Source organism: Meles meles, chromosome 3, assembly GCF_922984935.1.
Source record: "Meles meles chromosome 3, mMelMel3.1 paternal haplotype, whole genome shotgun sequence".
NCBI classification, from domain to species: Eukaryota; Metazoa; Chordata; class Mammalia; order Carnivora; family Mustelidae; genus Meles; species Meles meles.
Window position 1 is genome coordinate 145,389,783 of NC_060068.1, and position 16,573 is coordinate 145,406,355.

Consider the following 16,573-nt stretch of genomic DNA (forward strand, 5'->3'; position numbering starts at 1 on the left):
GTGTGGGTCCACGGATACATGCCTTTTTTTTTTTTTTTTTTTTTGTAAATACAGTATAGGACTGTAAATGTGTTTTCTCTTCCTTATGATTTTTTAATAACATTTTCTTTTCTCTACCTTATTTTATTGTAAGAATATAGTATATAATATGTATAACATATACAATATGTGTTCATTCATTACTTGTGTTATTGATAGGGTTTCCAATATTATGGACTAATAATACAGCTTCCAATAATATGGACTATTAATAGTTAAGTTCTCAGGCAATCAAAAGTTATATGCAAAAAAAAAAAAGTTATATGCAGATTTTTAACAATGCAGGTAGTCCGTGCCCCTAACCTTCACATTGTTCTAGGGTCAACTGTATTTTAATTTAGATTGTTGTACCACATGAAATTGCTATATTTCTAGGTTAAAAAAAAAGATCAAATAACAACAATTTCCTGTAGTTCAACCTAAATTAAAACAAACTCAAGAAGATAAAATATCGAAGTTGATTTTTAGTTAATTTTTCTCTGCTCCCTTTACTTACTTACTTATAGTGGGCGAGAAGCATGTAGTTGGCAAAGGGGCACAACTGTCTGTTTCTTTGTTTCTTTACCCACCTTCCCTTAGATCATTAGCTGTAGTTTCTGACCTCTCCAGGAACAAGGGTGGGGGAGATGAATAACGGATACAGGAATTCTTACTTGACTGCTGCCATCCTGAGATGGATCAGATGCTATAAGGTGTTAACAGCCTTCACGCGGGTTTTCTGCAGATTTCCCTTTACTTACATCCTTGTCTGAGTGAATACATTTCACTACGGCAGTCACTAGACATCAGGGATGTCCTCTGCTTTTTTGTGCAGAAGCCTCTGCTCACCTCCAGAGGAGTCTATGAACAGGACCTAGCATGATTCCACAATGATTCATAAACACACACTTCTTTGTACTCACGGATCCTGGACCTGCAGGCCAGTTTGACTACCTCTCATCTGATTGCCTGTCAGGAGCTGGTTGGCTGCTATCTCACCCCTTAGGTATTTCAGACAGGGGTCAGGCACTAGTCAAATATGTGTCCCAACTTTAGTGGACACACTGGGCTCACTGCATGATCCCACTGAAGCCTTTCTTGCTAGGTTCTTTTTAGAGAGAAATCTTCACAAATCCCCTCAACTCTCTTCTTAATTCCTTTATACCCTTGAGGTGGGTGAGGAGACTAAGAATTCACCACCCAGCTCTTAGCTTTCTATCTGTAGCCTCTCTTACAATTTATTTTTATGTCTTCCCCTTTCGGGAATGAAGGCAGGGAGGATAAGTAATTGATCTTCGCCGTTTCCAACCTGGGCAGGTTCATCCCTCCTTAGGTAACCTGGTGGTACCCCTGCTCCCAGGAGGTCGCCTCATTGATGATGAACTTAGTGCACACACCCGATTGGCATAGCACGCTACAGTCCAGAACTCCGAGGCCCAAGCAATCCTCCTGCCTCAGCCTTTCCAGTGGCTGGGACTACAGGTGCACACTACCACACCCCGTGGTGGAGGCTAAGTACTTGGGAAGAAAAATTCCAGAAGCAACTTCTGCCAATCTTAAAGCAGAACTGTGTTCTTTAATTGAAACAAATAAAAACAAAAACAAAAGACAAAACAACCCAAACTTAATTAAATTATGTTATAATGAGTCAGGGGGAAAATGGTTGTTTAAAATAAATTATGTTTTGAAGAGAATTACTATAAGACCACATGAAAGATAACCACATTTTTCAGTACACATTTCTTTGAAGAGGAAGTATTTTTCCAAAATTTCTACAAATTTCTTTTCTGAATCCACTGAAGGAAGGTCAAACTTTAAAGGGAGTTTACATGTGTTGCACTCAAAACCCTACTGAGTACAGATTAGCAAATCGAGGGCTTAGTAAATATGTTCTTTTCAATCTATTTCATTTAGATAATTACTTATAAATCATCAATACAACTGAAGCCTAAATAGAAAAAGATTAGAAAATACTGAAGTATAAACATTAAAGTCCAAAGTATAAAGTAATATACTTAAAATAATGTTATAATGCCAGTTATAGAAAAAGGGTCTCATTAAATGTCCACCTATCAGAGAAAAATTTTTAAAAGCATTAATTATGATATATACATTTATTCAACAGAGTCTCATTAAGGCCCACTATATCACAGCAAAGCACTGGCTGGTCACTAAAAAGGATTAAAAGATGATATAAAGTCTGTATCTAGAGAGGCACCAGACACACATACACATCGATATGTAATAATGCATTAGTCTTGTATTTCTCAAACTCTACCATGTTTAAGAATCATGTAGCTTGCTTACTTAAAATGCAGGCTCCATAGCCCCACCCTGAGAGACTCTGATTCTAAAAATGTGGGGTATAGCCCAAGCACCTCAGGGATTTGGAAAAAGAAATTCTACGAGCCACTTTTGGAGAAACACCGCATTGTACAGAAGCCCTATGAGGGCGGTGGCAGTGTCTGTCTTATTTTCCACAATTACCCAAGCTCTAGCACAGAGCCTGGTATGCTGTAAACCCTCAGGAAAAATATTCGAGTAAATGAGTGAAGGAGTATGGCTAAACTCCACAATGAATTATACAAGCAAAATGTGACATAAAAATTCAGCCATTTAAGAAGCTCCTCTCGCCTTGGAAAGAAGGTTTCCTTGGTGACATTGGCAGATATCACAAACAACTCAGTGTACAGGATTGCCTTCTGAAATACCCCCTCTGTGGAATGGGGTCCCAGAACTGAGTAAATGTGACCAGACTCTTCTGACTTGGAGTATGTTCATTTTCCTCCTATTCGCTGGTAGCATCGGAACCCTTATGGGCTGGCCCCTATGCCTCTGAATAGAGTGATTGTTCCCCCTAACAAAGACATAGGACTCTATAAAGCCCACCCCAGCAGGCTAGAATTCCACTGGTGGCTGGCAGAACAACTCCTCCATTAGGACTTTCACTATAGAAATATAAAATTAATTGCAGTCTTGGTGGAACAGAAACATCAAAATTGCAGCAGAATGGGTTGGCATGTAAGCAACTGATTGCTACGTATTTCTTTATAAAACTGAGTCATTGGCACAGATCCCCACTGAGGCAGTGATTGTTTTTCTAAGAGAGTCTTGTAGATTTCCTTCTTGAAGTTGTGGAGCAACTTCAAACATGTCACTGCTGCACTAATGTCCACAAATAGCTGTAGATAAATAATTTTTTATGGTGAAACAGATAGATGGATTTAAAAGAAAATAAAATTTCCAGATGACTAAAAATTACTAGAAATTAAAAACTATTCTAAGACTACTCTTAGATTTGGAAAGAAAGGACTGGATAAGGAAGCAAATGGGTTGGGCAAAACAGGTGGAAGGGAAGAAAGTACATCATGGGGAAGGTAGTGAGAGAGGACAGAGCTGTGGTACAGCCATCTCATGGCAGGTGTGTCAGGTCGGGGAAGACCATGCCATGGGGCTGGCCGTGGAAGGACAGGGACAGTCATGATGAAATGAAAAGAACTAGAGACCTAATATTTAGGACCAGCTCTGAAACTTCTCTAGAGGCAGAGGTCTCAGCGAGGCAGAGAGCTTGACTGCAGTTGGGAAGCTATGGTTTCTGATCTGTCATCAATAAGCAGGAAACCATAAACAAGTTACTTAGCCTCTCCCACCCCCTCCATAAATTGAGATTTGGGGCTAAATGACCTCTACAATTCTGCCCAGCTTTAATTTTATGGCTCTATGAAATCTTATTGACCAAGGAGAGAAAGGATAAGGGAAGAGAGGAAAGAAGGAAGAGAGAGGTCCTCAGAAGGGGGAAAAAAAGGACCAGATGGAGGAGTAAGTCACAATTCTGGAGTGGTCTTTTAAAGGACACAGGCTGCCTTATGCCCTGTAGCAAGAAGAGATACAATATCCTCTCCAAACCTCTGGTAATTCACTTGGGAAGATTAATTGCAAATGAGAAACTTGCATCCAGGAAAATTACATTTTGTGATGCATAAAAGTACATCTAAAAAAATAATTTTATACTGATTTCAAGATGTTCTTTATTGTACAGTAGGATATACAAAGTCTTGCCCCTCACCTAGCTCTTACCCATTCAGCCTCGAATTTCACTTTGAGGTCTGCATCAAATTTGCAATCTTCAACTACCTCCTTTTGGGAAAATTCATTTTATATATATGTGTATATATATTTATATTTATAAGTATACATATACAGAAATATATACAAGCATATCATATATATATATATATATATATATATATATATATATATACACACATACACACATATCTGTGTATCTGTCCTGTACTATGTGTGGATGTGGCAAACATTAAAACAATCAGACCACTTTTTCAGTGCCTAAGAAATTTCTCCAAAAGTAGAGCTCTCAGAGACAAAAGGAAAGACATTGGTCTGCATGTGTAGTGCTAATGTGTCCTGGGCTCTCCTGCAGTCTCCAAACCATGCAACAACCATTTTGACTCTGACTCCTGTGCTAATTTCTGCTCTCAAGGCACTGACTTCACTCTGACATTTAATTTGCCTGTTATCCACTATCATCTCCATATTTTAAGGCCATAAATGTTTAATTAACATTAGTTAAACCCAAACTCAGTGTCTCAAGTGGGAGAGTCACACAAGAACTTTCATTTCATTTAATGGCAATAAAGGGGATGTGTTTAGAAACAGATACTCATGAGGAGAAATAAAAAAAAATGGCAAACCAACTATTTAACTTAACTGTACCTAAAACATGGAGCATGTGTTTTTTGCTTAAGAAAAGACATTATTAAATATGAGAAAAAATGGACCTTAAGTGATAACTTGTGGTCACTTATGAATTTACTTATATAATATGAGAAAGGAGATTGTAATATGATGTGTTCTTTGGGATGTTAGATTAGTTTCCACAAATTCTGAAACCTTTTTTTTGATACTACCAAAGGTGATTACATTATATAATTATGATTTTACAGAGATTTATAGGGAATATTTTCCAAGAGCATTAGAAATGGCAACTTTCATATTTTCTGTTTAGAAAATAGCAGGGTCTTCCAGTTCAGAGATATAGAATATAAAATTCATCCTGAATATTAGCTTTTATTGATTGATTTATTTTCAGAGTATTTTGTATTATTAAAAATCTGTGCATTTTTATCTTTAGAACAATAGAAGTCAAAATGCATAGTCACATACCTGTGTCTGTTTAGGACCAATATCCATTCTTTCAAGAAGGTCATTTAAAAAAGCTGTAACGCTCTCCCAGGGGTAAATACTGTTGGAGCCATCCAGCACTATGACTATGTCCAGTTGGGTGCTGCATTCTGTAACAAAAGGAGTCAACTGTGTAAATTTGGAGTTTATCTTTTTAGATAGTATAAAGGTGTATGGAGTGTTTTCACAGCTGAAATAAGCTCATTGTAAAAAATAAGCTGATCGTCTACATAGCGGATGCATTGCTTTTATAATCAGAAAAATTAGTTTTAGGAAAAGTAAAGCTGGGAAATACTACTGCATACAATAGCAATTGGTTTGCGATTCTTACCAAGTAAAACTCATCTCTACTTAATTTTAATCAACATTGTATGAGTTATCTTTGGAAATTTTCTCAATATGAATTTTATATAACTGCTCTCATTCTGAGTGTATTTCAAATGAGATTACTTTCTTCAAAGAGACTCACTCTTTAAATAAAAACATTGTGACATCTTTAGCTATGATGTTTAAACAAGACTCTGTTAAACGTTATTTACACTAATAATCAGCTCCAAAAATAGCAGTGGGGTTTGGTTATATATTGGCAAAGCAAACATTTACCTAAATTGGTAATGCTGGTAGCTGAGAAAATACTTCAGGCTTTTTGGTATGCTCCTCTGTATACACATGTCTCATTCATTGCTTAGACTTTTCAAACATGTAAGAACATTGCATAAAATGCGTACCTCGTACGGGAGCGATCGAGTTCATGACTTGAAATGTGGGGCTGACATCGGAACAGATTCCAGTTGTGTAATGCAAATGTCCACATCTATAGGCATATAAAGGGCCACATGCCTTTTAAAAATTAAAAACCATAAGATTAAAAATTATATAACGGGTTTTTATAAAGACTTACAATGACAGCATTCCTGGTTCATTAACCAACTCTTTGCTTTCTTACCAGAAACCCTCCGTTTGGGTTGGTGACTAAAGTTGATCCAAATGTCATGTTCTCCTTTACTTCCGTGACATTGGGAATTGAGGTATTAACTAAAAATAGAATAAAATTTTATGAGGGTGGAAAATAAAGTATAATTAAGTGTCTTTTCATTAAGACATCCTATTTGTTTTGCTCGTATCATAGCACATTCTTGTTCTGATTCAACTAAATAGTCTTCAAAGTATTATTAAGGAATATAATGAAAAAGCTAAGGCTGAAAATCTGGCTTATGTCCCAGAAACTTTGTCTGGATAACTGTCTCAAATAGTTTTGTTGAACTGTAAAAGAATGCAGAACGATTGGAGCAATGAGAGAATGTGGGATAGCCTTTCACACATTTTTGTTAATTAAAAAAAATAAAATATTTAATCTCATAATGTTATAGGTATAATGTAAACTTACATACCTATCTTGCATATTATGTCTATATGTTTATAAAGAACTAATGATAAAATGTGATTTCTGACAAGAGGGAAAGTAAGTAATAGAGGAGAAAAAAACCCCTCAAATATAAGTTTATGACCATTAATTTCACCATCATGGAGACATCATGAGGGTAACAAAGAAAACTGGAGCAAGAATAAGCAGTGGTCAGGACATCTGGATAGAAGACAGACAATGAAGGGACACCATTTGACATTCAAGGTAAGAACACTGGATCTTGAAGCATGCCAACCTGGCAAAATTGGCAAGAATTTCCAGTGGTTCATATTGAAAAAAGAAAAAAAAAAAACCTTGGACAGGAAAATCAAAATCTTCTAAACCCCACTTAGCAGAATGTTGAAATATTTGAAAGTGGTAAAACTCAGGTTCAAGAATGATTTATCTCACTGTTCATGCCGAGAAGTCTTTCCTACCTAAGACTATATATAACTTCAAGTGGGGAATGGAAGTAGAGATTCTTGAACGGTCACACTGTCTTCCTACTCTGACAATGGTCTTTGTCTCAGGGTTTAGTCTAATTGCCTTGAAAGCACCTGGAACTGGGCTATTGTCTACACTGGTCTTAATCTGGATTAGAGTTTTTTATACTAGAGTAGACCCAGGATGAGGATTCTTGGGACAATAGGGATTACAGCAGGAACTTCTCCACTGTTGTTGGTGTAGTGAAAATCTCCAAGCTAATGTTAAAACCCTATTACAGTTTCCAGTAATGAAAGAGTAGCTCCTATCAGAACAAGTCTTTTGCAAATAACAACTATAACTCTAGGAAAAGGAGAAAAAAAGTAACAACCATCTGAAGGCACTGGAAAGCAACCAAAAACAGACAGAAACTGGAGGCAAGTATGTACTTGTAAGAAAAGATTAGCGTTGGGTGAGTTTCCTGTTTATATTTTTGTTTTCCCTGAAGAGAAGGCCCTCATCAGTGGCTAAACCTCAAATAAAACTCAAAGTCTTAATGTTTTGAAGAAAGAGAGGACAGAAATTGGAGTAATGATAGCAACTGCAAAGTGAGGGGGGTATATGTTGGAAAGTAGAACCACAAAAAGAGAGTTCCAACACATGTATATTCTGTCCAAATATGTGAAGGACTTGAACTGTTCATGCTCAGGGTAAACTTCAGACAGCTCTGCTACAATTAGAAGAACTGAATAGAGATTTTGACTGCTTCTCACTGCCATTTGGAAATTGAGTTCAGCCAAGTAAACTGTCTGCTAAACCAAAAAGTTAAGAGTATTCAAAGACACATAAAAGATCTAAAATATCCACACTTCTAACTCAAAAGTATAATCCAGGATACAATTCAAAATTACTAAACACAAGACAAAACAGGAAAATATGACTCAGCCTCAAGAGAAAGGTAAAAAATGGAAAGTGATATTGAGATATTCCAAATGTTATAATTACCAGGCAAGGATATTAAAGCAGTTATTATAAGTATGCTCATGAATGTAAAGGAAAAATATTCATAATAAACAAATAGGAAATTGAAAAAAAGAAAACCAAAAAATGCAATATTTGAAATTAAACTTGTAAAATATATATTAATTTAATGGTTTCAACATTGTATAGAACACTGATAGGATTCTAATTCTTGGATAGTTCTAGTAGGAATTTTCTAGTCATGTTCTAATTACAGTGATATTTCTATCCAACATATCTATTTCTATGTAAATTGGCTTTGTGTTATTCTCCTTAAAAGAATTTATATATTACAATTCCTGTGCGATTTTCTTTTAGAAAGAAACAGTTTAATTTTGTGGCGGCAATGTAATGGGTGGGGTTATTTGGAAAGTTCTTTTATTTCTAAATCTATGGATATTTTATCATGAATTCTAAAGCAAATGAAGGGCAGACAGAATCAAACTGTCATTTTATGTGAATCTGAATGATGAGAAATGAAGAATGTTTACAGATTCTTACAATCTTTTCTTGAGTTAAAATTTATTTTTAATGAGAATACTGGGTATAATTTAGGATCAGACTTTAATGTTTTAACTTTACATACCTGGTAGATCCAACTTTATGCAAGGTAAGGGTTTGCCTCTCCCAACTGGACACTTATAGACATCTCCAGTTCTGTTCTTGGGTTGACCAACTAAAGGAGAACCAATAAGCACCCTGGAAGTTAAATAACTCAATTAACATTTTTGAATAAAAGGAAACATTTTATCTTATTTTATGACAAGTTCTAAGACAATGACAGTAATTCTCATAGACATAATCAGATTGTTACCCCCTGTTACTAATATAATGTTATTAAAAATAAGCTGAGTATCTTCAAATTGCAGGTTGATTTGTATTAAAAAACCTTAAGATATATAGAGGAGAGATTTCAGTATGTTTTATTTATTGTATTATATATTACTTTATTATATATTTTATTTGGGGGCTAAAATATTAATTATTTTTAAGCCTGCTGATGCATTAGTTTAGAAAACATACATGGAAGTATAAATGACTTTTTCCTATAAGGAACTGATAATTCATACAGAAGTTAGCAAATATAAACATTTAATTATCATAAGATTTAATATTAGTATATACTAGTTTGTAAGCACTTAGAAAATAAGGATAGTTGTGGGCCCAGGTTAAAATCACTTACTGTCTTTTTGGACAGAGTTATAGAATCATTTTAATAATAATGAAGAAATATAGTCATGATTTATTTCAGTCCAAGGAAGTCATTTAACAAAGTTTCCTGTGATATCTTCAGGAACAGGGTAGATGAATGTGGTTGAGTGTTAAGGCACTTGGGTGGATTCACAGCTGCTGATTCACTGGTGGCTGAAAAGCTATATACAAAGATACTGATTACTATCAACCAAAGGACTTTAATTATGTGCCATAAGAATGTACTTGGGATTGTCTTAGCCTGTATCTTTGTTTATAACTTTTGTGAAGATACAGAAGACATATGGTTATGCATCAGGTAAATCAATATATCTATTTGGGCAATCAGAAGTGTCTCAACATTCTGGAACAAGAAACTTAATAAACTAGTTAAAAATTAACATGAAACTATGTAAATAACTTCACTTAGCTGCATACTATTATCTACATGAATATAGGATGCGGGCAACCTGACTTAATAGGAGTTCATGTAAAAAAGACATGGGGGATTCGTCCAGAACAAGTAAACACGAGCCAACAGTGTATTTTAGTATCAAAAATGCTAATGTGACCTCAGGCTGCATTGCTGGAAATAGATGCCCTGGTCAAGGAAAGTGATCACCCCTCTGTGCTTTGCACTGTCAGACCATGTCTGTAATCTCCAAATTAAGAGGGACATAGGCACAATGGAATGTATTTAGGAGTTATGACTCAGATGGCTAAGTGCCTGGTAATTTTGTCAGACCAGAGATACTTGAGGGAAAGTTGGGGATTCTTAGCATAAATATATATGTACATAATCTGAAGGAGAGTTGAGAGTTTCCATGGGAGTGTAGGTGTTGAAGGCATGTATTTATAAAGAAGTCTAGGGGCCTCTGGGTGGTTCAGTAGATTAAGTCTCTGCCTTCGGCTCAGGTCATGATCTCAGGGTCCCGGGATGGACTCTTTGCTCAGCAGGGAGACTGCTTCCCCTCTTTCTGCCTGCCTCTCTGCCTACTTGTGATCTTTCTCTCTGTCAAATAAATGAATAAAACCTTTAAAAAAATCTAAATATTTGAAAGTCTCTTATAGTGAAAAGAAATGGGATTTTTTGGTGGAAATTCTTTGGGTAAAGGAAGTAGTAATGAAAATGTTTTATAACATGCAAATATTGAATTGTTGAACAGGATCCTTAAAATATAGCTATGATATAATGCTTTTGTAAAGCCATTTTTGATATGCATAAATAACCGTAAAAATGTTTAAACCCTTTAATGAATACTTCTTACTTCTGGAAATCTATCCTAAAAAAGTGGCCTAAATTAAGAGAAGAAGCTTAATGCATAAAAATAATGCTCGTAGTGTTATATATATAATATAAAAGATGAAAAAATATGGTCAACAGCAAGAACTAAGCATCACAGGGCCATTCTATAGAATATTGCAATCATTAAAAATAATAGCTAACAAGATTGCAGGGTGATATTAAAATCATTTATGATCTAATTCAAAGTCAAAATCTGCCTCATTTAGTGAAAACCTATGACAATTCAAAGTGAATGATACCAAATTACATTGAATGTACTCCTCATAATAGCAATGACAACAACAGCTGGCACTTATTAAATCTACACCTTCTCCCATATACTGTTCTAAGCACTTTCCATATACTAAGTAATTTAATCCTCTCCATTAAACACAGCATGAACTTTGGTGCCAGAATTCATGCATTAAAATCATGGCTTTGTCACTTACTTAGCTATATGATTTAGGACAAGTCACTTACCCTCTGTGCCTTAGTTTCTCCATCTGTAAAACGGAACTACTATATGTATGTAAAACATAGATTAAAAGGGAGTTCATCAAAAACCAAATTATATTAAGGAAATTATGGTTAGTGTTCTTTCCCAATATTTTCAAAGCTTTTTGTAATGTGATTGATTAAATTAACTTAATAGTTAAGAGAATTTAGAGAAAAGTAGTGAGCCCACTATTATGAAAAATATTTAAGTTGAGGCTAGATAGATTGAAAAATATTTATTAAGAACATTCTACAGGCCCAGCATAGTACAGCCTAGTACACTAGGCCCTCGGGATATGAATTAATAGAATTTTTTTAGGTTGCTTAAAACTTAGGGGGAAGCAGAACTATAAATGGACTATTATAATACTGGGTAGGTCAAAACTTGGTGCCACATCAGCCAGGTCTTAGAAGCAAGAAGAAACAGCTCCTTTGGGGAGTTCAAGTAGCTTAGCATAGCTGGAGTAGAAGTAGAGCCTGTCAAGCCAAACAGGGTCCAGATCATGAACATTCCTAGAGTCCGCTTTGAGAACTTTGGGTTTATCATATGGAGGGGAGAGTTGGGAACCACCCATGCTTTTAATAATCAAAAGCTGGGTGGAGCTTATCTGCTTGCAATGTTGTGAATAAACTGGGAAAGGGGCAAATTAGACTCAGAGAGTGAAGGTAAGAGTTTCTAGACCCAGACAAGAAAACAGGACCTGAATTTTGGAAGTGGAGAGGAAGGGAGAACCAATTCTATAAGTAGTTAGAATAAAAGCTGTCTTACTTTGAATTTTCTCAAAAGCAGACCCTAGACAAAGACTTTGGTGTAGGTGGATTTTGGGGAGGCAATTCTAAGCCCACACAAATGTGGAGATGGGGAAAATGATAGAGAGAAGAGAAGCCAGTAGAGTGCATTGATAATGGGTTATTTCTGCAGGCCTCTGGGCTCAGTCTTGCTGGTGGCCATCTCAGAAAGCACGTGGAACATATCTGAGCATGGTTGAGGCCCCAAGCATAAATACTACCGCCTTAAGAGAATACACAGTAAAAAGACAGTTGAAGAAAAAAAAAATAACACAAGATTTTAACGAGCATAAAAAGAAACCTGATAGGAGTGTCCAGAGAAGGAGAGAGAGAATTAGGAAACAGTGATATCACAAAAGACAAAGCAGAAAGAATATAAAAAATGGGAGCCATGAGTAAAGAGCAGACTTTATTTCAAGATGTTTGGCTAAAAATGAGGGAGATGGGCCATGTCAATATGTGTGGGCTTTCCCCTCCCCCCCTCCAGGCAAACCATCAAGGGTTTGAGGTGAGTTTAATTTTATTATAGGAGGCATCCATATATTGATAAATGATGTTGAGAAAGAACTAGTAATATGAGAAAGGCTAATATTACAGAAGAGAGAGTAGAGCCCCTGAGCTGGTAGAAGGGGTGAATCCAGAAGGAAAAATTTGTTTTAGACATGAGGAAAGGCCACTGATTCCCTAGGGATCTGGGTGCCCCAGTATTCAGACGTTTGAAACCAGAGTAGATGACTTGGACATTTTTCATATTCTTTGTAATGCAACATTGTCCTTCACTAAGACATAATCTGTATTTCCTACTGTCAAACTGGGACTTACTTGATAAATAGAAGGCAGCAGAAATGGCGCTGTGACTCCCGAGGCTTGAGTAATGTATAGAATTGTCAAATCGATACATTGTACACCTAAAGTTAATGTAACATTGTATGTCAACTATACTTCAATAATTTAAAAAAAAGGCATCACAGATTCCACTTCACTCTTTTGGAAATCTGAGAGCACATGCTGTGAAGAAACCCAGTCTAGCCTAATGGAGGATGAGAGGCCACATGGGGGAGAAGTAGTGCTTGAGTCAACAGCATGAACTGCCAGGCATGTGAGTTAAACCATCTTAGACCCGGGCACCTGAGTGGCTCAGTTGGTTAAGCGACTGCTTTCATCTCAGGTCATGATTCTGGAGTCCCAGGATCGAGTCCCACATCAGGCTCCCGGTTCCACGGGGAGTCTGCTTCTCTCTCTGACCTTCTCTTCGCTCATATTCTCTCTCACAGTCTCTCTCAAATAAATAAATAAAAACAAACAAACAAACAAACAAAAAAAACCATCTTAGACCCTCCAGCCCCAAGTGAGGTACCAGATGAGCATTCATGCAGTTCCCCAGTTAACAGGGGAACACCTATGCAATCCTCAAATTCTTGAGAAATAATAAACAATGTTGTTTAAGCTCACTAAGTTTTGAGATGGTTTGTTATAAACCAAGAGTTAACTGAAACAGGAAGGGAGGATAAAGTTTTAATCTAGGGCCTCTCCCTCCCTTCTTTCCTTCTTTCTTTCCTTAACTTCCTTCCTTCCTTCTCTGAAAATAGTAGCAATTGCCATCTCATGAGATTTAGGGAGAGAGGTAGTCAGCTGGTGGGCTTGTGGAGATTTAATTTAGATTTAAACTGACAGGGCCTATGTGGACCCATCAGACAGCCCCTCAGGCAAAAAGGAGGTCAGGGATGTTTTGAAAGTTGTTTCCATTGTAGATGCAATATAGACCTCCAAAGACCTCTCCTTCAAATAGACAAGTTATATAAGTGTGTGGAAGAATACTGATTTGTTTAGAACACATTAACTAGGGGAAAATTCCAATAATTGATGAAGAATGAGTTCTGGATGGCATGTTAATGGTAAAGTTATTGTGAATTCTAAACCAGGAGAGGAGAGAGATCGTGGGCAGCCCAGGCAAACGTTGAAAGTAGGAGAGCGAGTGCTGACAACAAGGGTGAAGAGAAGGCCCAGGGGGCGGGAATACAGTGTAGATCTGGCATACACTGCAGCAAGAAGGTTGAGAGCGGCACACAGCTGACTTGAAAGGAAAGTAGCTTAATTCGGTTTCTAGGGCAACAGAAAGCCCCTCAGTATGGCTATCACTGGAGATAACCTGAAATAGAAACTGGAGTCATGGCCCATTGTGTATTCTGGATAAGCCAGCCCTGAGGTGTGACAGCTCAGAAGATGGTAGGGTAGTAGGCCAGGATCGAGACAGGGAACACGAGAGCTGGGATGAGTGGTAAAGAATGGGTTATCAGGAATATGATCTAAAATGATTTCATGTGTTTTCCTGGGAGCTATTTTTCTGACATCAAGCTTGCAGCTTTGAAAAGTACATATATTTACTACTTAATCTGAAGTTTCCCCAGCTGCATAAAAATAATAAGATCCTAGAGGAGTATCAACACAATCTTTATGGAATTTCAGGAATCTTCAGACTTCTCAATCCCCATTATCTATCTTTTATCTCAATCCCCATTATCTATCAATCCCTGTTCTTTTTTCTCATATCCTTATCACATTCTGACGTATGATATAACCTACCTGTTTATTACATTTATTATTCATGTTTTTGTTCCCTTCTTCCTCAGTGGAATATAACCTTCACAATAGCAAGAATTTTTATCTATTTTGTTCACTCATATACCCTTAAGACCTATAACAATGTCAGAAACAAAAGAGGTATTCAGTAAGCATTTACTACGTGAATGAATTAATGATTATATCAAATGCCCTAAGAATCTGAATAAGAACTGGGAATTTACGGCTCATGCAACCAACTAAGAGGTCCTAATTGTGAAGTCTTCTTTTCCATTTTAGAGGTTGAATATTTTGCTTTAGAAGAATGCCATATATGCCTTTGGCATGACACAGGAGGCATTTCTACAGGTCATGGTACCAGAGAGTACTTGTTGTTACAGGACAGAATTGGCTGAAAGTCAGAAGGCTGGTGTTCCATGTCCTGGCCCTGACATATACTTGCTATATTGAACTCTTGGCAGTTCTTTCTCTGAGTCCCAGTTTCCTGTCTAGAAAATGAGGATGGTAACAATGATATCTGCTCAAACCCAAATGGTCACTGTGAAGACCCAAGACACATTGTGTCATGAAATATGGATACTATTATTTCAAATTTTAGTGCAGGTTTGCTTTAGCTCATTACATTTTATTTCTATTCAATTTTTGCTTTTTCTATGGCACTATTGCAATGATCTGTGTGCAGAGTAAGAGGATTAAAGAATGTTCTGGATCTCATTATTGATCTCTAGAGAAACACCTGATGAACTCAAAGATCATTAAAGTGAGAGAAATAATTTTTACTACACTCATTCTAAAATGACTAATTCTGATTCTTATTCACTCATTCTATACTCTGTTCTCATGAAAAAAAACTCTAGTTATAATAGAATTTAGTAACCTGAGAAAAGTTTGCTGTTCATAATAGTCATTCTTGTCATCATAACCATTATTTTACTTATTTGAAGAAAATATTCTACTTATTTATGTTTTTTCCTCTAAAAAAGGTAGTTTTCTAGAGATTGTTGTCTCATATTTATACTATTTCATGAACACTCTTTTCACCTAACTCTTTTTTCATGTCCAAGCCAAATACCCCTGCTAGCCAGCCTTCCCCCCCGCCCCCCCCCCCTTAATGAATGGAGTGTTTGGTCATTTTGGAGAATGAAGTTACATAGTGGCCTCATTAGTTGTATTACTTTCAGTCGTGAAAGGTATAGGGGTGCAAATGAGGTACACCAAAGAAATGACAAGTTTAGCAAGGAGGAAATTTCAACTTCAAAAGATATTATAAACAATGGAAAATAAATATTATATTAAAATTGTAAGAGAAAATGTGATAGAACATTTGAAAAGTCTTTTTACCCCAAGCTTGAATAGGTCTTACTTAAAACACACGTACTTTGGAAAGTGATCATCAGTCACATTAGTTCACTGGTAAACCTTACTTGGCATAAAGCAGGGTCCTCTAGGGAAAAGGCAGGAAGTCAACATATTTTGAAATATATTGGGTGGAGGATTGACTAGGAAGGTATCTGCATCATGAAAACCTACCTTGAGAGGCAGGCCCACTGGAGTCACTGAATGAATGGTTACTGGAACAGCAGTTAAAAGGGTTGATGCACATATTAAAAGGAATGAAGCAAAGGCTGCTGGAACAGCAGTTAAAAGGGTTGATGTGCATATTAAGAGAAACGAAGCAAAGGAGCCACAGAGTGGAAAGCCCCGGAGACAACAACCCATATTTTCCCACTTGGTGGAAAGTTTGCCATACTGGTGATTACCACTAAATCTGGAAAGCTTGTGCAATGCTGAGCACATTTAAGTTTCTTCTCTTCAAAGCAAAATTATTAAACTAATTGTGTTCTTTGTGAATTTTTCTGAACCACATTGCAATTACTGGGATGTTTCAGCTCATGCTAGTCATAACGAACAACGGCTGATCTTAATCAGAGGTATAATGTGTTCTGATACTGAGAAAACATGTGGTTTCTGAGCCAAGTATATAAAGTAAATTACACCTCCTAGTAAACTTCTGAGAGGTAAAGGGGACATAAGGCTGCCTTTTTTGGTTAACTTTTAATTAATCCGAAGAATTAAAGTAATGCTTTTCAAATGCACAGACTACACTTGTAACAGACCAAGTGTCGTCTTGCCTCCTTCTTTAGGCAAACTTCAGCCAAGATGTA

General features: G+C 36.5%; 1 protein-coding gene across 2 annotated transcripts in view; it reads right to left on the reverse strand.

Moving 5' to 3' along the window:
• Positions 1 to 16,573, reverse strand: part of ITGA1 (integrin subunit alpha 1) — a 168,420-nt gene that overhangs the window by 87,740 nt on the left and 64,107 nt on the right. For both annotated transcript variants that reach the window (XM_045998899.1, XM_045998900.1), the window contains 4 exons: positions 8,655 to 8,767; positions 6,167 to 6,255; positions 5,949 to 6,060; positions 5,203 to 5,330 (listed from right to left, as the gene is read on the reverse strand). In XM_045998899.1, the coding sequence (XP_045854855.1) occupies positions 5,203 to 5,330; positions 5,949 to 6,060; positions 6,167 to 6,255; positions 8,655 to 8,767 (442 nt within the window). The remainder of the gene's footprint in view (positions 1 to 5,202; positions 5,331 to 5,948; positions 6,061 to 6,166; positions 6,256 to 8,654; positions 8,768 to 16,573) is intronic.